This window comes from Chanodichthys erythropterus, chromosome 11 (genome assembly GCF_024489055.1).
Source record: "Chanodichthys erythropterus isolate Z2021 chromosome 11, ASM2448905v1, whole genome shotgun sequence".
Classification (NCBI taxonomy): domain Eukaryota; kingdom Metazoa; phylum Chordata; class Actinopteri; order Cypriniformes; family Xenocyprididae; genus Chanodichthys; species Chanodichthys erythropterus.
In genome coordinates, this window is record NC_090231.1 from 13,918,380 (window position 1) to 13,940,461 (window position 22,082).

Below are 22,082 nucleotides of genomic sequence, written 5' to 3' on the forward strand. Positions count from 1 at the left end.
AGAAAAGTTCAGAGGAATATTACTGGAAAAAGAAGGTTTATGATCAGGCAAGAGCTTTAGGACCTTTGTTAATATTAGAAAAGCTTTACAGAGCTGGATTGACCTTAGTAGGAAGGCCTGAAAACAAGGTTGCGTTGTTTCTGTTCCATACGTGAGTAACATCAGTTTTGCTCTGTTTCATAGAACGAAGGTATGCTGTTGTTGTAATGCTAGCTTCATGTATAGTAACAGGACAGTTTTGAGTGTCATGGTTTGTCTGGAGCTGCTGTGCTGCTGCTGGTGACTAACAACCAACTCTTGCTTGTATATACTCTTGTGAACTGTACTTTCATTGTTTGTTCTTCCTTGTCGCTCGTTCATCATCTTCACTTTATTTTTCTGAAGCATAATTCTGCTTCACTTCAGCTATGATAAAGAGACATCCACTCTTGCATTGTGTGGGGTGGAGCAATGAAGGGAGGGGTGTGTTTGTTTAGGATGATTTCAAATATCAACAGTCTTTCCCATAAATTGCTTACTGCACCTTTAAAATGAGATATAAGATCAGGCTAGTTCACTTTCATGTACTCTCAAAACTTCCTATCCTCTTTATTTTCACCTTATTCCATTTTTCTCCCCATTGCTCTTTCCTTCTCTGCCTCTCCCACAGCTTCTACTTCCACATTCATCCTTCTTCGAAGCACCAGGAGAGGTACAAGCCCTGCGTGTGTGTGTGTCTGTTTTTGAATCTAATTTGCATTCACAGCCACTTGCCGCCTAAGCTGCAGCAGGCACTGAAGAGACGGCCCTTTGAGCTACATGGAGTTAGAGAGCAGAAGAGAAAGAGAAAGAAGAAACAAGTGAGAAAGAAAGCAGCAGGAGGAGAGAGAGAAAGAGCCTGAGAGGAATGAGAGGGCAATGACTCTGTGTGCGTGTGTACATGTGTGTGCATGTTTCCATGTGTCTCTATGAGTGAGAGGAAAGACACAGGGTGGCATTTTTGAAGCCTGTTACCACCCAAAACAAAGAAAGTCCTTTAAGTAGCTCTTTAAGGAACAGTTCACCCAAAATGACAATTCTGTCATTATTTACTCATCCTTATGTTATTCCAAACCTGTATGATCTCATTTTTCTGTGAATAAAGAAAATTCTTGACACTCAATAATATTAGATCACAGGTTCTTAGGAGGGTTATTAGTTAACTAAAACCATAAACAAAATTACTTGAAATAAATAAAATGAATAAAACTTTAACTGAACAAATAAAAAAGTGTGAAAAGGCATGAGATTTAGTAAATGATTTGAGTGAACTTTTACTTTAATTCCTTTCTAGTGTCTCCCCCTCTAAATTTAAAGGGATAGTTCACCCAAAAATGAAAATTCTGTCATCATTTACTAACCCTCGAGTTGTTCCTTTCTTTCTTTCTTTTTCTTTCTTTCTTTCTTTCTTTCTTTCTTTCTTTCTCTTTCTTTCTTTCTTTCTTTCTTTCTTTCTTTCTTTCTTTCTTTCTTTCTTTCTTTCTTTCTTTCTTTCTTTCTTTCTGTTGAACACAAAGAAAGATATTTTGAAGAATGTTTGTAACCAAACAGCTAAGGGTGAGTAAATTATGACAGAATTTTTCATTTTTGGGTGAACTATCCCTTTAAATGCAGCAATTGTTATGCTTGTACTATCCTGTGACCATGTTTAAATAAAAACAATTAGGTATATTGAGTGATATATGTACATTAACTTTATATCAGCATTGGCAATTTCCAACAGTATTTAGCCGTTAACACAGACAACATCCTCCATTTTACACTTTTAGCCATTAAAGGATTAGTTCACTTCAGAATTAAAATTTCCTGATAATTTACTCACACCCATGTCATCCAAGATGTTTATGTCTTTCTTTCTTCTGTCGAAAAGAAATTATGGTTTTTGAGCAAAACATTACAGGATTTTTCTCCATGTAGTGGCTCTACACGATACCAGCCAAGGAATAAGGGTCTTATCTAGCGAAACGATCAGTCATTTTCTAAAAAAAAAAAAAAATATTCATATATTTTTAACCACAAATGCTTGTCTTGCACTAGCTGTAATGTGCCACACATTAAGTAATCATGCTGGAAAGGTCACACGTGACATAGGCAGAAGTATCGATCCAGTGTCCACAAAGCAAACATGCAAAGACTAAGTCAAACGGCATTTACAAGAAAAGGTAAAAAATGTTGTCGGACAGTTTTGAAGTTGAAGGAGAAAATGAGAAGTTTTTCGCTCTGCTTGGGTACTGATTATGATTTCCAACATGATTACGCAATGCGTGGTGTATTGCAGAGCAGTGTAAGACGAGCATTTGTGGTAAAAAGTATAGAATTTTTTATTTTTTTTTGAAAATTATCGATTGTTTCGCTTATTCCTCGGCTGGGATCATGTAGAGCCCTCTGAAGCTGCACTGAAACTGCAATTTGGACCTTTAACCCATTGTACCCCAGTGAAGTCCACTATATGGTGAAAAATCCTGGAATGTTTTCCTCAAAAACCATAATTTCTTTTTGATTGAATAAAGAAAGATAAACATCTTGTATGACATGGGGGTGAGTAAATTATCAGGAAATTTTAATTCTGAAGTGAACTAATCCTTTAACGCTGTGACACCAAACCACCGTAAAAGAACTAGCGGTGAAAAAAAGTGGCGCTTTCTTAAGACGACGTAAAATTAGAGAACAGCCTTCTATCTGTACCATCTTGACGTTTTAGCTCGCTTTCATCACTTTCGCTTTTATTCTTGTGCACTGACTCGTTCGCTAAACTGAACAGCCAATCAGAGTTCTTTCTCTAACCGATTCAACATGCTCAATCGACCAAAAAGATCCCAACAGGGTCCGAATAGTGCCAACTGTGTGAAGCACACTGCAAAAACTGGGCCGGCCGATGCTCAACGGCGGCGTGTCAGAGCCTTTAGACAGTCCTGAAAGCAGCTTCTTTAGAGACCAAATCTATACGTGTTTATTAATGGGGTCCATTAATTCGCACTACTTTCTGTAACAGACTCAGAAGTCAGCGGGATCTTTAACAAGCTCATTTCCGTCAATAGCCTGCAACTGTACAAACACCTCCAATGACAACTGATGTCAAACCAATTAGCTTGTTAGCATGTGAGTGGAGTTTTGTGTGGGGCAAAGAGGAGAAAGAAAGCACGGCACGACCTGGCACAATGCGCCATCTGCACAACGACGGCCTACGTCAAGACACACACACACACACACACACACACACACACACACACACACACACACACACACACACACACACACACACACACACCTAATAACTTTCTCTCAAGTGCTTCTCTCTTCTGTGGCTATAAATAGAGTGTGTGGCAGAGCTCTTGCTAATTCCTTCATTGAGAGTCTAGTGGTAACGCACAAGGATGCACACACACGCTCGCACAGCTCTGACGCGCTGCCTGACAGCTACACGCAGGAAGAGCTGCAGGGTTGCCAAGGCGACCCCTTCCCCTGCCAAACCCTCATTCTGTGTCAGCGTTATCTATCCATACATATCTGCTCTCATCTCCTTTCCCCCTCCATTTCTCTGCATCTCTCTGGTTTTAATGTTTCTTTTATTTCGATTTTAACACTCTCACTTATTCAGTCTTACTTTGCTGTATATTCCTCCTTTATTCTTGTGCTTTACATCTTTATTACTCACAACATGTCTAATTCTCTTTCTTGTGTCCATCAGCTGTTATCTCATTCTTTTAATTGAGTATTTGTTATTCTCTTGAGCTGACAGCCTTATAGACACATTCATTAACACACACTTCCTCCCCAAAATCTCATGGCACAGCAGTCTAACAATATAACAGTTCTGCTCTGGCATTTACACACACGCGCAGGCGCACACACAATTTCAAGTAAGCCTGCACACGTTCTCAGCTGGAAAGTTACCAATTTGCTCTCATTATTTGGCACTAAAAACTCGAAGCTGAGAAACTGACCTCGGCTGATTCCATTGGTTTGACCTTGCTGCAAAATTGAAGCCTTCCTTTGTTTTTCATTTAGTGAAAAAAGGGAAGCAGAAGAAAAGAACAAGCTACAGTAGCTCAGGAGGCTAAATGGTTCTTTTCTCTCTAAACATTTATTTGGTCATTATTTGACAATGATGCCATTGCTAAAAGCAGCCTACCTCTGAGTTACACTCTACCAATACTGTTTAAAGTCAAAATCTCCAACACTCCAGCTGTAGCCTGTAAACTTCTGCTTGGAAAATTTGTTTTTGTCGTGCGTCGCAGAGCTGTTTTTGTGCATCTCGGCTTCTAACACTTCAAAGGGGCCCGTAACGGTCCGTCTATATTCAGCATACCTTAGAGCTTCCAGGAGCTAATTAAAAAACGCCCTCCACACCAACGCTCAGGTGCTCTCTGAAGCAGTTTTGATTTTCCTCCCATAGAAAACAAGAGTGGCGTTCACATTTCGTCTTTTGTTCAAGTGTTCCCTCATTTCTTTCTTCCATTTCTCCTTTCTACCTTGGTGGTTGTTTCAGATACTTCAATATATGGTATGTTATTGTAGCTCCTTTAATGTAGAATCGTATTATATCTTCATTGCTGTGTGTAAAGCCAATCTAGTCAGATATAATTTGGTTTTATTTTACTTCTGTAAAATTACAAAATTCTGTAGGCTTTGTGTTCTCTCTCAGTCAAATCGATCTGGCGGTGAAGAGTGAGTAGAAAGGCTGGTGACATTAACATGCCTGTGACAGAATCAAGTGGGCTGCAAAGTGCACAGTCATGCTAAAAACTAACCCATCAGTCCTGCTCACACATGCCTCTGATTGACCATCCGCCTCCGGCCTTCAAACAACTCCCACAGGGTCCTGCTACTTTCTCCCTAGGCTTACTCAGCCTTGCAGTTACCATCGGTCAAGTACAACAGGAAAAGACAGAAGCAATTTGGGCATCCAAAAATACGAACTTAGGCTTTTGGCTTAAAATCTGATCTATTGTTGCAGAAGGCAAATGACTACTGCAGAAAATGTCATATTCAAAAGTTTGGGGTCATTTTTTTTTCATTCAACAAGGATAAATTAAATTGATTAAAAGAGTAAATACTTTTACATTGCTACTAGGGCTGTCAATTGATTAAAAATTTTAATCTAATTAATTACATACTCTGTGAAAGTATTAAATATTTAAATTCAAATGAATAATCAGCATAGTTACATTAAATTCAAAAACTCTTTTATCATTATTTTCACTGTTCAAATAATGGCCATAACAATCAACAATATGATCTAATATGCTAAGGAAATATATTCAAAAGTGCTTCAGGAAGAAGATTTGATGATGTATGCCGTAACACCAGAGGGTTACGTTAGACGGACGGACAGGTTCGTAAAAAATCTGTCATAATCTATTATTACCCGTCATTTTAATTTCCATCTTTTAATTATAATAACACATTTAATTGCTTTTATTTTTGTTCACATTTTAATTGGTAATTCACACATGAAATTTCTCTGTACTGTACTATAGGCTACGTGTTGGTAGCCATTAAAGAAAACGTGGTTTCATATTTATTTATGTTTAAATAGTCCTATGTTATGTTTTAAATTCATCTATTTGATTATGAAAAGTGAATATATTGGGAGACATGGAGTGGGTCAGACATGATTTTGACCACTTCATGAAGTTTTGTTTGGAAGAAAGCCTTTCTTTAAAGTGAATTTCGTTTTGTAAAAATTGTATCTTATCTTATCTATTTTGATCAATGTTTCATCAACCAATTACCTGGATGTAATAAATAAGAAGCAAATATAGCAGAAAATATAATCATGACATGGAGGCGCGGGCGCGATCACTGGCGCATGAACTGGAACGCGTCTTACAGGAATGAACCGAAACTCAGCGTATAGGCTGTGTGCCTCAGAGACATGAGAAATATTTCTATAGAAAGCATGAAATATCTACTTTAACGACGTGCTAGGTCGTACCTCCGGATTAATGTGGTAGCCTACTTTAGAGTGGACGAACTCTGGTGATATGCAAATTCCTTGCTGCAGATGACTTTATTTTTATCAACACTTCCATCAGGCTGTTTTTTATAAGTAAATGTTCCAGTCAATGATCCAGGCAGCTTGTTCTCGTCTCACTCCTTCATTTTACAGGCGAATTGTGGTTAGAACTGCTCCAGGTTCAAAGGTCAATACGAAATGGATTAATCTGTGTTTTTTTTTTTTAACGCGTTATTTTTACTCAGATTAATTAATCGAAATGAACGCGTTATTTTAACAGCCCTAATTGCTACAAAATATTTCTGTTTCAAATAAATGCTGTTCTTGATGAAAAATTCCTGAAAAATGCAATCACGGTTTCCACAAGAATAGCAAGATTTTTTTTCCAAAATTGATAATAATAAGAAATTTATTCCGAAATAGGCACATCAGACTGATTTCTGAAGGATCACGTGACAATGAGGACTGGAGTAATGATGCTGAAAATTCACAGGAATAAATTACATTTTAAAATGTAAAAAAAGAAAACAGTTATTTTAATTCATAATAATATTTCACAACATTCCTGTATTTCTGGTCAAATAAATGCAGCCTTGGTGAACATAAAAGATAATTCAAATACAATTCCATTCTGTAGCAACATAAAATGGTTGATGCATATCTTGTGGCATCTAAGAATTCAGAATTCTGCTTTAGTTTGGTCTACAACAGGCTATAACAGATGACACTATATATAGCCAGTGGAGCAAGAACAAAAGAGAGACAAATAATGAGACTATATACTGCTGTATAAGTTGCCTGGGGCAGTGGGGGGCCAATATGGTCCCCAAGTTAGTGATGTAGTAGCTTTGATCTCCTGTCCACCCCCTCTTCTAACTCTCACATGGATCAACAGCAGCACAGCGTGCATACACTTCTGTAAAAGAGCAAATCTACACTGCAGTTCTAAGGCATGAACTTACTATACATATGTAAAACTGATAAAAAGAACTCACTGATTAGATCTGAACTATATTTATATATAGGTCTTTCCAGCCATGCAATATTGTACCATTATCAATACAAGGAACTGTTTCACCGTTTGAATCACTCCGCCGCTTTGAACATTCTTACAGTGAGTGTCATGGAGGAGGAGCAAACCCACTGTATTTTTACATCTACTACTGTTATTGTGTCACGGAATGTAGTTTTAAGAGTAATGCGCTTGCTTAGTCAATCTCTCTCTCTCTCTTAAAATAATCTAATCAATAAGCTTCAATGAAGCGACTCAACGTTCCTTCGTTACTAGTTCTAAAGAGACGTTTTAGAATTGGTAATGGAGGCTTGAGCTCAACTGTTAAACTGTCAACTTTGAATCTATGACAGAAGGAAGTAGTTCTGCACAAAAGAGGGTTTTTAAAGTTGTTTCTTATTTATTTACACACTTGTGCCATCGAACTGTTGTATAAATGCAATATCACAATCGTAGTTGTGCGATATGGCTCTATATTAGCACAGCTGTGATTATCTGCAGCCTTGTGCCTATGCCCGAATCACAGCTGTGCTGTTATAGAGCAATATTGTATGGCTACTAATATATATATATATATATATTCGTGAAATCCTGTCATTGCCACTGTAATGGGTATTTCTGAGTAGGCTGAGGCTGGGATTTAGAGGGTTTGAAGTGAAAGTATTTGATGAACGTATACTATGTGACGAGAGCATTCGCTCAATATCATTATTTCATTTTTGACAGAGGTGGTGTTTAGTGGCTTTTGTATCTGAAGCATATATATAAACACATATGATGATGTACAGCTTAATTATACTCTACATTTAGGCATTAATCCACCATTTGGAGCAGGAATATGATGCATTGCAAACATATTTTGTTCTAAATAGCCACACTGATGTGCAGGATTGCAAGTCTGCGTGAGAGAGACTGAGTGGATTAAAGGGAATTTAGGAAAATGGGAACTGGCACATTCAGGAATCTAGGAATCGACAGATTTGCAGGGGGCTTTGTGAAAGACACATGGTGCAGAGAAAGAGATAATGTAGGATGAAAATTAGTGTTGGAAGACAGAACAAGAAAGTGAAGGAAAAAGGAAAAAAGGAAAAGAGACACATTGCAGATGGTGTCAAAAAACAAGAAAATAACACTGGTATCTTTGCTGTGAACATAGACTCACATGCCTATGCAGATGTTCAGTCTGACTGCAATGTACTGGAGTATGCTGATGTGCTATAAGGCATTATACACTATGTGGAAGCCAATATGCATTTGGTATGAGCTGTGAACATACTGAGGTATAGTAATAAGTTTGATGACTTTTTCTTCATTAACACGAGTTACAAATTACAACGCACTCTTTCATCATTGAAAGAATTGCTTGAATAAGACAATTACCACTGTAAACACAAAACACCTACACTGGATACCAAAAGTGGTAAAAACTGAGAGGAAGGAGGCAAAAAGGTCTCTGAGATAGCAAATTACTGCTGCTGTCAATAATTTGTTTCTCTGGGCAACTTGGAACCTTAATTGCGAGAGAAAAACACCTCCTCGAAAATCAGCTCTTTCCATCCTCTGAGAGTATCTGTCCACTTTGCTCTCTCTCAAAAGAAAAAAAAAAGACAAAAAAAAGGACTGGAAGAGGAGAAGAAAAAAAAAGACAAATGTTGATGGGTTTTACCTCATTCTAAAAAGTCAGTCACTTATTTGGTTTGTTAATTCTTCATCAATTTACCACAATTTGCTGCATGCCTTATACTGGAGCGTAAGTAATTTCCCAGAACGCTTTAGTCTTTCCAGTTGGCCTCACTCTTAAAGTGAATCATAGGGTAAACTATTCCTGACAAGTCCTGATCCAGAGTGCAGTGGACTGATCATAACTGGTAGAAGGCAAGGACATGTCCTTAGTCAAGGTCTGATAACAATGCACTGTAGTTCAAAGGCAGGAGGCATTTAATTTCACTGTATGATACTTTGTAGTGTTAAAGAGGGAGTTCAGCCAAAAATGAACATTTTGTCATTATTTACTTACCCTCAGCGTTTCAAACCTGTATGACTTTTTTTGTTCTGCAGAACTCAGAAAGTTATTTCGAACAATGTTTCTATCCATAGAGTGAAAGTCAATGGGGTCCAAAACAACACTGGACCCCAATGACTTTCATTTTATGGACAAAACTGTCTTTTCTTGTGTTCCACAGAAGAATGTCAGTCATACAGGTTTGTAACAACAGTAAAGTTCAATAAGTAAATGAAGACAATGTTCATTTTTGTGTGAAATATACAAAGTATATAAATATATATATATAAATGAAGTATTGTAGTATGTACTATGCATCACAATAGGCATGTAAAAATGCATGTAATACTATTCTATAGGTTCCATTACTGTACAGAGTGCAACAGTCGGGTTCAGAAAGTAAAACTCTAATTTGTTTTTTCCATAGGGGAACTGATTTTTAATGATAACTACAGTGATCTATGAGGTTGTAAAATTGATGGCATATACTACTGTTGAAGCCATCAGCCTGATTTATTTTCAACTTTAACTTTTTTTTTTTTTAATAATTATGTTTAACAGTGGAATACCTAGTGAAAACATTACATTACCCATACATCCTCATACATTACCCATGATTCTACGAAAAAATCTCCACCAATCAAAGAATCAAAACAAGCAGCCCACTAATTACCATGATGCACTGCAAATGTTATAATCGAGTCTCGAGCTCTAAAACTACTTAAATAAGCTCTAAAAACAACTTAAACCTTTATATGACCATATATTTTGCAACTATATTGTTTCTACACATATATCAAATCAACATTTTTAAATCAATAGTTTTTTATTTAGATTATGTTGTTGCAGTGCCTAATGGGATTGGATGGGATCTTTCCCTCATTAATAAATCTGTTTTATGTCCAATTTGGACTTTTTTGATTCTGATTAAAGTTTGGAATGTTGTTATTGACCTCGTAGCTGGGTGGTTTGGTTCATGGCTTATATTACAAAGACTTTTTTAAAATCCCAATGGAAAAAATACTTTCAGAACCAAGGTCGCTGAAAAAGTGGGCGGGAACTGTTGCACTTTATTCCCCTGTCATAACCATAATGCTTTGTGCAAGACACTCACCATCCTCTGTGGGCACATAGATGTTGAGGTAGAGACAGTCTTCACTCTGATTCTGAATGTAGGTGGCAGCCACATCCAAGCTGTCTGTAAACCATACAGGCAGCATGATCTCGGGCAAAACACCATGCACGTTCTGTGGGCAAACAGGGGCAAACTGCGTAGCATTACGCACTTCCTGCCAGGACCCAGGAGCTTCTGGGGGCTGAAAGCGACGGTCTCCAATTGGCGCTGTGGCATAGGGGACACCCAAGTACTGTTCCACTGGACCCAAAATCTCATTGTTAAGCTCTTTTTTAATCCCACGCAATTTGCCATAGTTTGTGGTGACAGTGGGATATTTGGTGCCAGGATCAATGCGCTGACACGATGTCAAGGCAATCCACAGTGCCAACCAGAGGAAAGTAATTGCATGGGTGGTCTCCGGATTGCGGGCATGGCCCAAATCCCGTTTACAGGCATGGAGCAGATACATGACTGTCTCGTTCTTTCCTTATTTCTTCACTTCGCTGGTTTATTGACCTCCGCTTTGCTTGGTCACGAGTGAAGGGCAAAAAAAAGTTAAACTATTATAACCGAATAAGAAAAAGAGATCCTGCCTGTTTGTTTTGGTCTTTCAGGGAGCAGGAAAAGGGAGGTAAGGAATGGGGGGACAGTGGAAGGGTTGGGGTGGACGAAGGGCTAAGGTTGTGCTCAGCCCTGGTGAGTTATCATGGAAATGCTGTAGAAATTAAGAGAGAAAAGTCTGTTACGTTCCATCTCCCTGAGCCGTCCTCATGGGGTCAGTTAAAGCGGTCACGCAGATGATTGCTGATCCTGCCAAGAAAAACAAAAAGGGTAAAGATTAGTGATCAAAGGTTAATTTACAAGTTGCTACCACATGTAAACCACAAGAAATTGTACCATGTTGAATGCTGCAACCTGTTCATCTAAAAATGAAAATCCTTACTCACCCCCCTGCAGTTCCAAACTAAGACATTCTTTTTAAGAATGCCTCAGTATTTTTGTGTCAAAGGGTGTACTCATACTAGGTAATCTAAACCATGCCGGAGTACGTTTGACCTCCAAAGTCTGGTTCGTTTGACTAGTGTGATCGCTCCGTAACATGCCCGGGTGAATACACTGAATCGTGCCTTGGTCGCTTGAAGAGGTGGGCTCTGGCACGGATCGATTGGGCTCAGTACGTACAGTATGTAGTGTGATCGCAAATGGAAAAGCTTCTACTCTTGTGTGCACTACTGTCATCATTATGACAACAAACATTTATTGCTACTTGGATAGTAGTACACTTTTCAATTAATTTGAGTATATTTAGGTTTATAACGAGTCTGGTCCTCACCTTATTGATGAACATGAATTTTAGTTTGCGAGTAAAGCTGCAAATTCCATCATCAATGTCAGCTGCCTCTGTAATAATCTTCTGATACGTGCAGTACCATTAAGTGAAAATTGCTGCGCTGCATGAGTGAGTGATACATTTATTAGACAATCTATATTAGCGAAATCGCTTTTCTTCCTGATTTCTTCAAAACAAAAAGTTGCATTCTAATGATGTAAGTGTGCTCCGGCCCGGAACATTAAAGGATTAGTTCACTTTAAAATGAAAATGACCCCATGATTTACAAACTAAAAAGCCATCCTAGGTGTATATGACTTTCTTCTTTCTGATGAACCTAATCTGAGTTATATTAATAAATATCCTGATGCTTCCAAGCTTTGTAATGACAGTGAACGTGGGCAACGTGAATGGGAGTTTGAAGCTCAAAAAAGTGCATCCATCCATCATAAACGTACATATTTAACAAGTTATAAAGTAAAATATCTAGCTTCTGCCAGACCACCTTCCGTATTCAACTTACGAAGAAAGCGTAAAGCCTCTCGCAGTTCAAAACACTTAGGCTACGTCCTATACCTTCTGTATTCAACTTACGAAAAAAGCATAACCGCCAGTTAGTTAAAAACCGAAAGTGGTCTGGCAGAAGCTAGATATTTTACTTTACAACTTGGTAATTTTACAACATGGTTATTTTTCTTACACAAACTCATTGATTCGCTTCAGAATCAGTTTTTTTGTTTTGTTTTGAAGAAAACAGGACGAAAAGAGATTTTGCTAATATAGACTGTCTAATAGATTTATCACTTACCACACTTGACAAAATTTAGCAAAATCTACTCATACATTTTTTTAAGTTGGTCATGTGAATTTGTTGTGTTGATCAACAGAAAGCTGCTTGGTTTGAAAGTTACTTCTGGGTGAGTGGTGATTCATGCAACCTTACATTACTGACAAATGACAATACAGCTTTTTTGCCTTATTTGTTCTGCAGAAGAAAGAAAGTCATACAGGTTTGCCTCTACTCGTGAGGGTATCTTATTTTTAGGTAAACTATCCTATTAATTGTCTTTCTCTAAATGGTGATGAATGATTTCCAGGAGGTTTGAACATACAAGCTTTTCGTTTCCAGCCTATATCATTAATGACAATGCGAGACTGCATTTGAGACAGAAAACTTAATAAAGTGGAAATAAAAAATTCTATAACACTTCCCATCAATATTAATGTTTTTCCACATTTATATATAACTTAAAAATTCAATGACTCAGCAGTTATAGTGCCTGCCATAGGGTTCTACGTCTAAGCCCTGGAAAAAAGCAATACTGCAGGCAAATGATAGCTTAGATGACTCGTTCAAGACATTCTGATGATAATAAACACAATAAGACGACGTAAAGGAAAACATCTCGAAACACCCACACAAAGAGCTTCTATCAGTCAGTTGTGACTAACAAACTAAAAATAGATGTTTTAGCTCTCACATCCTGAATGAAATCATCTGCGCGGATATGAAGTCTAATTAAGAACCGACGCATTTCGCCGTGAACGCATCTTTTGTTTTTTAAAGCCTCTAATCGCCTGAGAGAGCTGATTGATGTTTTAAAACTTTGATGTTCATTTCAAATGGTGTTAGCATTTAGCCGAGAGCGCCTAGCTTAGATGCTTAAGCATTTTAACGGTTAGCTAAAACAGAGGACAGAGATTTATGTGATGTGAATGGATTTAATGTGGTTTTAGATTTGAAGTCTGGACAAAATGGAGGGCAAAAGGTCAAGCATAAGCAGTGAACTTTAAAACTAATGGAGAAAGAAATCTCAACTCTTGAGATGACAGCAATGGTATAACAGCAATGAATGACACAAATAGGTGCAGACCAGAGACATTATAAAAGGTAGAAAGAAAACTCATTGAAAATTGAATGAGAAATTGTAACACTCAATATGGTCACTGTGGAAATTGATTCAGCATTGTTATGACATAATTTCCTGTGGCTCCAGGGTGATTAGTCATTAGCATATATACCTCAGGTGATTGGATAAAAAAAAAAACCTGGCAATGATGGCAGATTTCAAACCGCGCAACTGCCACTGAGAGGAATGAGAATGCTAACAGAGAGCTGTCTCCAGGTATTACAGACCTCCTTGGTGCAGTAAATGTGAATGGCAAGCTATTTAAAAGCAAAACAATGCTTCCTCATCATCATCACCATCATCATCACCATCATCGTTAATGCGGCAACAATCATCATGCCGAATGGGCTCCTCCAGTGATATTACTTTATCACCATCCTATAATAGTCTCATTTAATGTGGCCATTAGCGTTTCTAGTGCAGAGCTGTCGCCACATGTGTGTCTGTCTTTTTGTTATGCCAATAAAGCTATTTGGATATGAGAACTATGGATTGGAGAGAGGAAAATATAGAATGAGAAAGATAAAGGAACAGAGAGAGAAAACGAGAGGTGTGAAGACATAGTAGGTATTTCACTCAGGGGCCTGTACAGGCATTAACACTTTAAAAACGGATAAATGCTGTAAAATTCCAATAGCAACTCTGGTATAAATCCCCCAGTAGTTTATATGTAGTGTGGTATTTAAGAAGGTCAGACAGAAATGGGAAAGGAATAAAACAGTTGAGCTGCCTTACCCTCTTATTATTGAACTAGAATTCTTCACACTTTCTTTAAAGGTGCCCTAGAATTAAAAATTGAATTTACCTTGGCATAGTTAAATAACAAGAGTTCAGTACATGGAAATGACATACAGTGAGTCTCAAACACCATTGTTTCCTCCTACTTATATAAATCTCATGTGTTTAAAAGACCTCCGAAAAACAGGCGAATCTCAACATAACACCAACTGTTACGTAACAGTCGGGTTCATAAATATGTACACCCCCAATATTTGCATATGCCAGCTCATGTACAAGGCATTAGACAAGGGCAGGACATCAGGATGTGCACAGCTGAATCATCAGACTAGGTAAGCAAGCAAGGACAATAGCGAAAAATGGCAGATGGAGCAATAATAACTGACATGATCCATGATAACATGATATTTTTAGTGATATTTGTAAATTGTCTTTCTAAATGTTTTGTTAGCATGTTGCTAATGTACTGTTAAATGTGGTTAAAGTTACCATAGTTTCTTACTGTATTCACGGAGACAAGACTGTCGTTATTTTCATTTTTTAAACATTTGCAGTCTGTATAAATCTTAAACACAACTTCATTCTTTATAAATCTCTCCAACAGTGTGTAATGTTAGCTTTAGCCATGGAGCATAGCCTCAAACTCATTCAGAATCAATTGTAAACATCCAAATAAATACTATACTTGCGCTATTAAACATGCTGCATGACGAACACTTTGTAAAGATCCATTTTGAGGGTTATATTAGCTGTGTGAACTTTGTTTATGCTGTTTAAGGCAAGCGCGAGCTCCGGGGCGGGGAGCACAAGAATTTAAAGGGGCCGCAGCCTGAATCGGCGCATATTTAATGATGCCCCAAAATAGGCAGTTAAAAAAAATGTATAAAAAAATCTATGGGGTATTTTGAGCTGAAACTTCACTGACACATTCAGGGGACACCTTAGACTTAAATGACATCTTTTGAAAACATGTTCAATGAAGAGAAAATGTTGCATAAAGAATTGGTACTCAACAGGTTTGGCCATGGGACCCATATTTTCTCATGGTCATTAAGCCTGGACTTTTTAGGAATTTGAACCAAGCTAATTTATTTCTCAAAATCAGTTGGCACATACACAATTACCATCCCTATTTACTTAACATACACATGAATTGTAAGAATATGCAGACTTGCGTTTCAGAGAGGGGCCCCGCAAATTTGCCATATGCCACTGGCCACAAAAGCACAGTATAACGTCTGACATAACAGATTCATTGAAGAGACTTTTTATTCCATAAAAAGTTACAAAAATAGCGTTAGAGTAAAGACTAACATTTTCTCAGGCACTTTTTGACAAAAGAGTCAACAGCTTTCACACATGTCTTTCATAATAAAAGTCTTGCAAAAAAGTCTTAGAAGTACATTTGTTGTTGTTGTTTCTTTGACAAAACACACCACGACCCACTTCATTGGTCTTGTGACTTTGGGTTCGTGAACCACCGGTTGAGAAACACTGACATGTAACCGCTTGTTAAGTCGTAACATAAGGAATGCCATTTCCGGGTTCAAGCCTCGACTCATTTCACTTGAGAATGCCATTGACAGCCGTTTATGAGTGCTATTTATTCATATTAAACATCAATCATTTTAAAAAGTTAAACATTTTAAATTCTTACAGTCTACACAGCAGTCTCCATGCTCACAGTGTCACAAACATTAATATTTTAACGATTTACAAAAGATGAATCACTGTCTGGCCATCTGGAATTTTGGTGTGGAGATAAAGGTTATAATTATAATTTTTTTGTAGTATAACACCACATTGTGTCTGTATATTAGCACCATATTTTTTTTTTTTGTGGTATGAGAGCGTTTGGACCCTGAAGTGCTGCCACGTGATGTCAGACTTAACAACCGTATAAGCATTTGCAGGCAACAAAGAGAGGATTATTTTGGGTTTGAAGTACATGTTCATGTCCCTATAATTTAGCCTATATGACTAAAAAAAAAAAAAAAAAAACGAAATCCAAAATATTATCCAAAATATCATTATTTTGCATAAAATTACATTTTTAGAAACATACAACATCCTTAACTTATGTTTATTTATTAACATTTCAATATTACAAAATATGGGTCACACTTTAGATTAGGGTCCAATTTTAACAATTAACTATGACTTTTGCCTCAATAAACTCCTAATTACTGCTTATTAATGTTACGTTTGCTGGTGTAGAGATGAGGCAGATACGGATTTCCACAATACATTCAATACTTTAATATAAACAAAGGCAGAGAACACCATACAAACACTAACACAAACAGAGAACGGACGAGGAGTGAAGGGAGTGAGTGCAATATATGGGGAGTGCTGACAATAGAGTCCAGGTGCAGGTGATGAGTGACGATGAGGAGCTGACGAGGGAAGTGAGTGCAGGTGTGGAGAACAGGAGGATCTTGGGAAATGGAGTCCAGGGGAACACGGGATCTGTAACAATTAATAGTTAGTAAGGCAGTTATTAAGTTTAGGTATTGTGTAGGATTAAGGGATGTAGAATATGGTCATGCAGAATAAGGCTTTAATAAGTGCTTTATAAGTACAAATAAACAGCCAATATCCTAGTAATATGCAAGCTAATAAGCAACTAGTTAATAATGAGAATTGGACCCTAAACTAAAGTGTAAGTGAAATATTATATTATATAATATAACAATATTAACATAAAATATATGTATATGCATATAAGTTTTGTATGCAATAAATGTTGAATAAATGATTAAAATATTGGCTAAAATATAAAAAATGTAAACGTGTATATATATATATATATATATATATATATATATATATATATATATATATATATATATATATATATATATATACATACAACATGACCCTTTAACGAATGAAAAGGATTTTAAAAAATGTGTGACAAAACCTCGTAACTCCATTGGATCCTCAAACTGACAGTCAAACCTCACAAATCCGCCACACCTCTGTCGTGAATAAAGTGTTGCACGCAGTTTGGATATCTTTGCTTCTTTGCAATGCAAAGGTAAATAAAGATCTGATGTTTAAAAAAAAGTACAGTGTTTTCTTTGCTCAAGAAACACTATGTCTATAAAGGATAATGTTTTATGTATTTGAAGAGCGGAGACCAGTCTTCGTATATTTCCTGTCTAGTTGTGGCCAATATGCTATGCTATATATAGAGGATGTAAGTTAAATATAGCCTTAATATAAATGATCAAATTTAACATAGCACAATTCGACTTCCTCTGGAACAAGTAATAGAGTAATAAGACCAAAGATTGGCCGTTTTATGTAACTAAAATGAATTATGTCTCATGTTCAACCACTATAAGAGTCAGTGGCAAATCCCCGAAGCACGACCAGTGAAAGACCACTGATGGCCTGGAGCTTGCATCTCCGAAAACTTCTAAACAAAAAAGGCGCTATGATTAAATATAAGTCACATATTTCAGGTATAAACAACTACATTCTCACCTAAAAAAAAATCTTTAAACTACAGTTTGTGGTACAACAAGTGTAGTATTCGCAAAAATATGGTTGATTTGCTTGGCCGCCATGACAGTCGCTTCAAGCGGAATGATACAAACGGTGAAAAGGTAGGAGTGCTGTTATCACTAGAATATCGCACGGCTATCAGTCAATCAGATTAGAGAACCAGAAAGATTCATAAAATATTATTACTATAATATATGATAAAAAAATTAACTCAGCTTAAAAGTCTGGTGTACCCTTATACATCCTTAAAAGTAGGCCTATATTCGTTTTTCAGGTTACAATGTTCAAAGGTACTACATAACACTGTCAATAAAACTAAAAAGCATCTCTCTATCTATATTATCCCTCCTATAACTTGTCACTTTATCGTCTCTCTCTCTCTCTCTCTCTCTCTCTCTCTCTCTCTCTGTGTGTGTGTGTGTGTGTGTGTGTGTGTGTTCTGTGGAGTGTAAAATAGAAGAGGATGACTCTGGGGTTCTGAGGGGAGTCTTGGGACCATTAACAGGATTCTCTGGCTGCTCTTTAATTAAACCTTAGAGACTATACACATTGCACAACACTCACACAAACAGTTACGCACCAAACATATTCCCCTTAAACAATAATATACCTGAACTGATCAGGAGAAAAGAAGTGACAAGTGAAAAACACTGGAGAACATGAGAAAGATTAAGAAAAAAAAAAAAAAAAAACATAACAAAGATTAGAGATGGAAAGGAACCGAGAAAGTAAGCTTCTGGTCAGTGTTTCGTAGCTAACTAAAAGTAGCGACGCTAATAACTAAACTACATTCTCGGTAGCATGACAGAAGTTCGGCTGTTTTCAAAATTGGGTAGCTTTTCAAGTAACAAGCTTTTTTTTTTGCCAGCAGTGTAGCACGACACTACTGTTTTTATGTCATAGCGTGTTGGGCAAACAGCTTTACAACTGAACAAGCTGAGGCAATAAACTCATTCCCTCAGAATCTCTCATGTAGCGCTGTGATGTCTGATTCATAGGTGCTCTGTTTCGTTCGGATGGTTCTCACTCATCATGCACATCATTTTTTTGTAGCAAAATAAATATTTAGATACAGCTGTTTATCATTATATTTTCAAATCAGTTAAACTACTGTATTTTTTATACTTTTATGTGTGGGATCCTTGTTTTTGTACCAGTTGTTCTTGAAATAAAATAACTTTGTTTATTAATTCCTGACAAATTAATTGTACAGTCATCATTCACAATTACTACTAATAACAACAACAATATACTGCAAAGCGGAATGTTTTGCTTGTGGAAACAGCAATATGATGAGACATCAATATTTAATTAATATTAATAAGAAGAATTAACTATTTGTTTTGCCAAGTAATATAGGAGGCTAACTGACTGTTTATGGGTTGCCAGGCAACAACGTAATATGCTCACAGCTCTTCCAAACATAATTTAGAATCAGAATTATGCATTTCATAATACATTTGCAATTCTGTAAAAGCTGTCTAAATATTGTACTATTATAACAACCAACAAAATGCAAAACATGCAACAAAAAACATGCAACAAGAAAGCAAATTACAGTGCTCACACACACTACCACCGTGTCTACACCGGATGCGAGTGGCGCGACGCAACGTGTAAAAAGATAACAGAATAGAACCCATTATAATCAGTGATATTGTCTAAACTGGATGCGGCACGGAGCAACACAAATTCCCGACAGTAAACAGATTCTCCGTTCTATTTCTACGTCCAAGTGCTTTGCAATGGTTGGTTTTTCACGTTCAGTGTAGACAGCTTTTAGACAGCTTTTCAGCTTTCACGGCTGGTGTAGATACTGTGTTGCACCAATCATTAAAAAAAAAAAAAAAAAAAAAAAAAGAAAAGAAAAAATATATACATTTTTATAGATATGTATATTACTTTGGTAGATTAATACCAGTGTTATTTTATCATTATGTATATACCATTTCAGTATTTATTAAATTAAAGTTGTCATTTTATTCACTTTTGTATTTTTGTAATTCACTTATTCATTTTTTGTACATATTTCTATTTAGTTTTATTATTATTTTAGTTTTAACAATTTTAATACTTAAACAATTTTAGTTAGATGCCAAGTTTTTCTTTTTCATCTAATTTGTTATTTTTTAAAGCTTTATTTCAATGAACAATTTTTAATCGTCATAGTCATAGTTTAGGGCAATAATAACAACAACTAAATAGGAACCTACTGTTATGTGTTCTGTAGAAAGCCATACAGGTTTAGAATAAAATGATCAAATGATGACAGCAATTTTGAAAATGGCCAATAATCTGTTAGAGAAAATGCACAAGTAAATCTAAATCTGATCCAATTTTTTTTATTATTTTTTTTTTTTTACACTTTTTGGGGGGGTGGGGGGTGGGCATTGACTTGAAGGCAGTATTTGCTTCGTTTTGTTAGCCAATAATTTTTCAATTGTGCGGCTTGACTATACTGTATTTAGCTACTTTGTAGGTAGCTTCCAGTTCAGCAGGCTACATTTTCAAAACTAGCTTCCCTACGCTGCTCGTGATGCATGCAAAAGAACCCACACTAGGGTCCTCTGGCTCATAACCCTGCTGAACTGCTGCATTTACCCTCTGACAGTTCATCACATATGTCAATCAACTCCCATGCGATGTCTTTCCCACATATCCATCTGCTATTCCGTTCCACACTGATCTAGAATCAGCTGCCGCAGTAATTAAGGCTTATGTCAGACTAATGAGCTTGTCACCTCCCTGATCGTGAGCCAGTGTGCGCTTTGTTTAATCAGAGGACTGGATGGGTCCAGCAGCAGCTGATGCCCCCGCAGCCGGGGCAAGAGAGTATGAAGAGCGGCAGGACCAGAGCGGGAACACAGTTGGCATGAGCGGAGTAGCAGGGGGGTGGTGGGGTGGGGGCGCTTAGGTGGGTTGGGTCTTAATTGCTTGATTGGCATCGTTACAAGGCTTTAATTGGCCAGTTGTGGCAGTGCTGTGTGCCCTCCGGGTGTGATGGAAAATGATGAATAGGAGAAATAAACAACGAAAGAGGCAGATGGACAAAACGGGCTATGAGTTAGAAAATGGTCGAGGGAGATAGTGAAACACACACTCTAAAGTCAGGTTTATACTCGCCATGTACTTGCGTGTGACAAAAATGACCATTGCAGAGTCACCTAAGTTTGCAGTGACTTAACTAGACTCCATTTCACATGGTGTGCATACCATTCTTCAATAACATGAGCGAACAGTGTGCATCCAACAACATTTGCTGGAAAAATGAGGAATATACACAAATATATTGGTAACACTTTAGTATGGGGAACACATATTCACTATTAACCACGACTTCTGCATCAATAAACTCTTAATATACTGCTTATTAATAGTTAGTAAGATAGTTGTTGTAGCATTTAAGTTTAGGTATGGAGTAGGATTTAGGGATGTAGAATATGGTCATGCAGAATAAGGCATTAATATGTGCTTTTAAAAAAAAATAAATAAAAAGGAAAAAATATATACATTTTTATAGATATGTATATTACTTTGGTAGATTAATACCAGTGTTATTTTATCATTATGTATATACCATTTCAGTATTTATTAAATTAAAGTTTTGTCATTTTATTCACTTTTGTATTTTTGTAATTCACATTCATTTTTTGTACATATTTCTATTTAGTTTTATTATTATTTTAGTTTTAACAATTTTAGTACTTAAACAATTTTAGCTAGTTGCCAAGTTTTTCTTTTTCATCTAATTTGTTATTTTTTAAAGCTTTATTTCAATGAACAATTTTTAATCGTTATAGTCATAGTTTAGGGCAATAATAACAACAACTAAATAGGGACCTAATGTTTTGTGTTCTGTAGAAAGCCATACAGGTTTAGAATGAAATGATCAAATGATGACAGCAATTTTGAAAATGGCTAATAGTCTGTTAAATGCACAAGTAAATCTAAATCTGATCCAATTTTTTGGGCATTGACTTGAAGGCAGTATTTGCTTCGTTTTGTTAGCCAATAATTTTTCAATTGTGCGGCTTGACTATACTGTATTTAGCTACTAAAGTACTAATAAACAGCCAATATGCAAGCTAATAAGCAACTAGTTAAAAATGAGAATTGTTCCCCATACTAAAGTGTTACCAATATATGTATACATTCCCAAAAGAGTACATATGGATGTAAGCATTCAAAGAATGTTAGTGATTATGTTTTTTTCTTTTGTTGTTTGATTAACATTAATGAGAGATGGCAGCAGGTTTATTAGGCTGCTGTCTCTTTAAAAGCGGACCCAATTTTTAATACACAAATATCCAATTCTCCCAACAGCTTACCTTCACTCAAGACATAAACCGACTGTGTTTATATGAATTTACCATTTATCCACACACAGCACAGCACAACACACAGCAGAAGCACATCCTGCTCTTTATTACTCATTTGTCCATGTTCTTTATCACTCTAACTCTCGCCCACTAAAAGCAGCATG

At 36.7% G+C, this 22,082-nt stretch overlaps 1 protein-coding gene across 5 annotated transcripts in view; it reads right to left on the reverse strand.

Annotated features, from left to right (window-relative positions):
• Positions 1–10,896, reverse strand: part of nlgn2a (neuroligin 2a) — a 143,060-nt gene extending 132,164 nt beyond the window's left edge. For 2 of the 5 annotated variants that reach the window (XM_067401788.1, XM_067401787.1), the window contains exon 1: positions 10,106–10,896. In XM_067401788.1, coding sequence (XP_067257889.1) covers positions 10,106–10,577 — 472 coding nt within the window. In that variant the 5' untranslated portion in view covers positions 10,578–10,896. Of the gene's footprint in view, positions 1–288; positions 341–2,908; positions 2,931–10,101 lie in introns of all 5 variants that reach the window. The other 3 variants (XM_067401791.1, XM_067401794.1, XM_067401793.1) reach the window with 3 other exon arrangements.
• Positions 10,897–22,082: the final 11,186 nt, after the last annotated feature.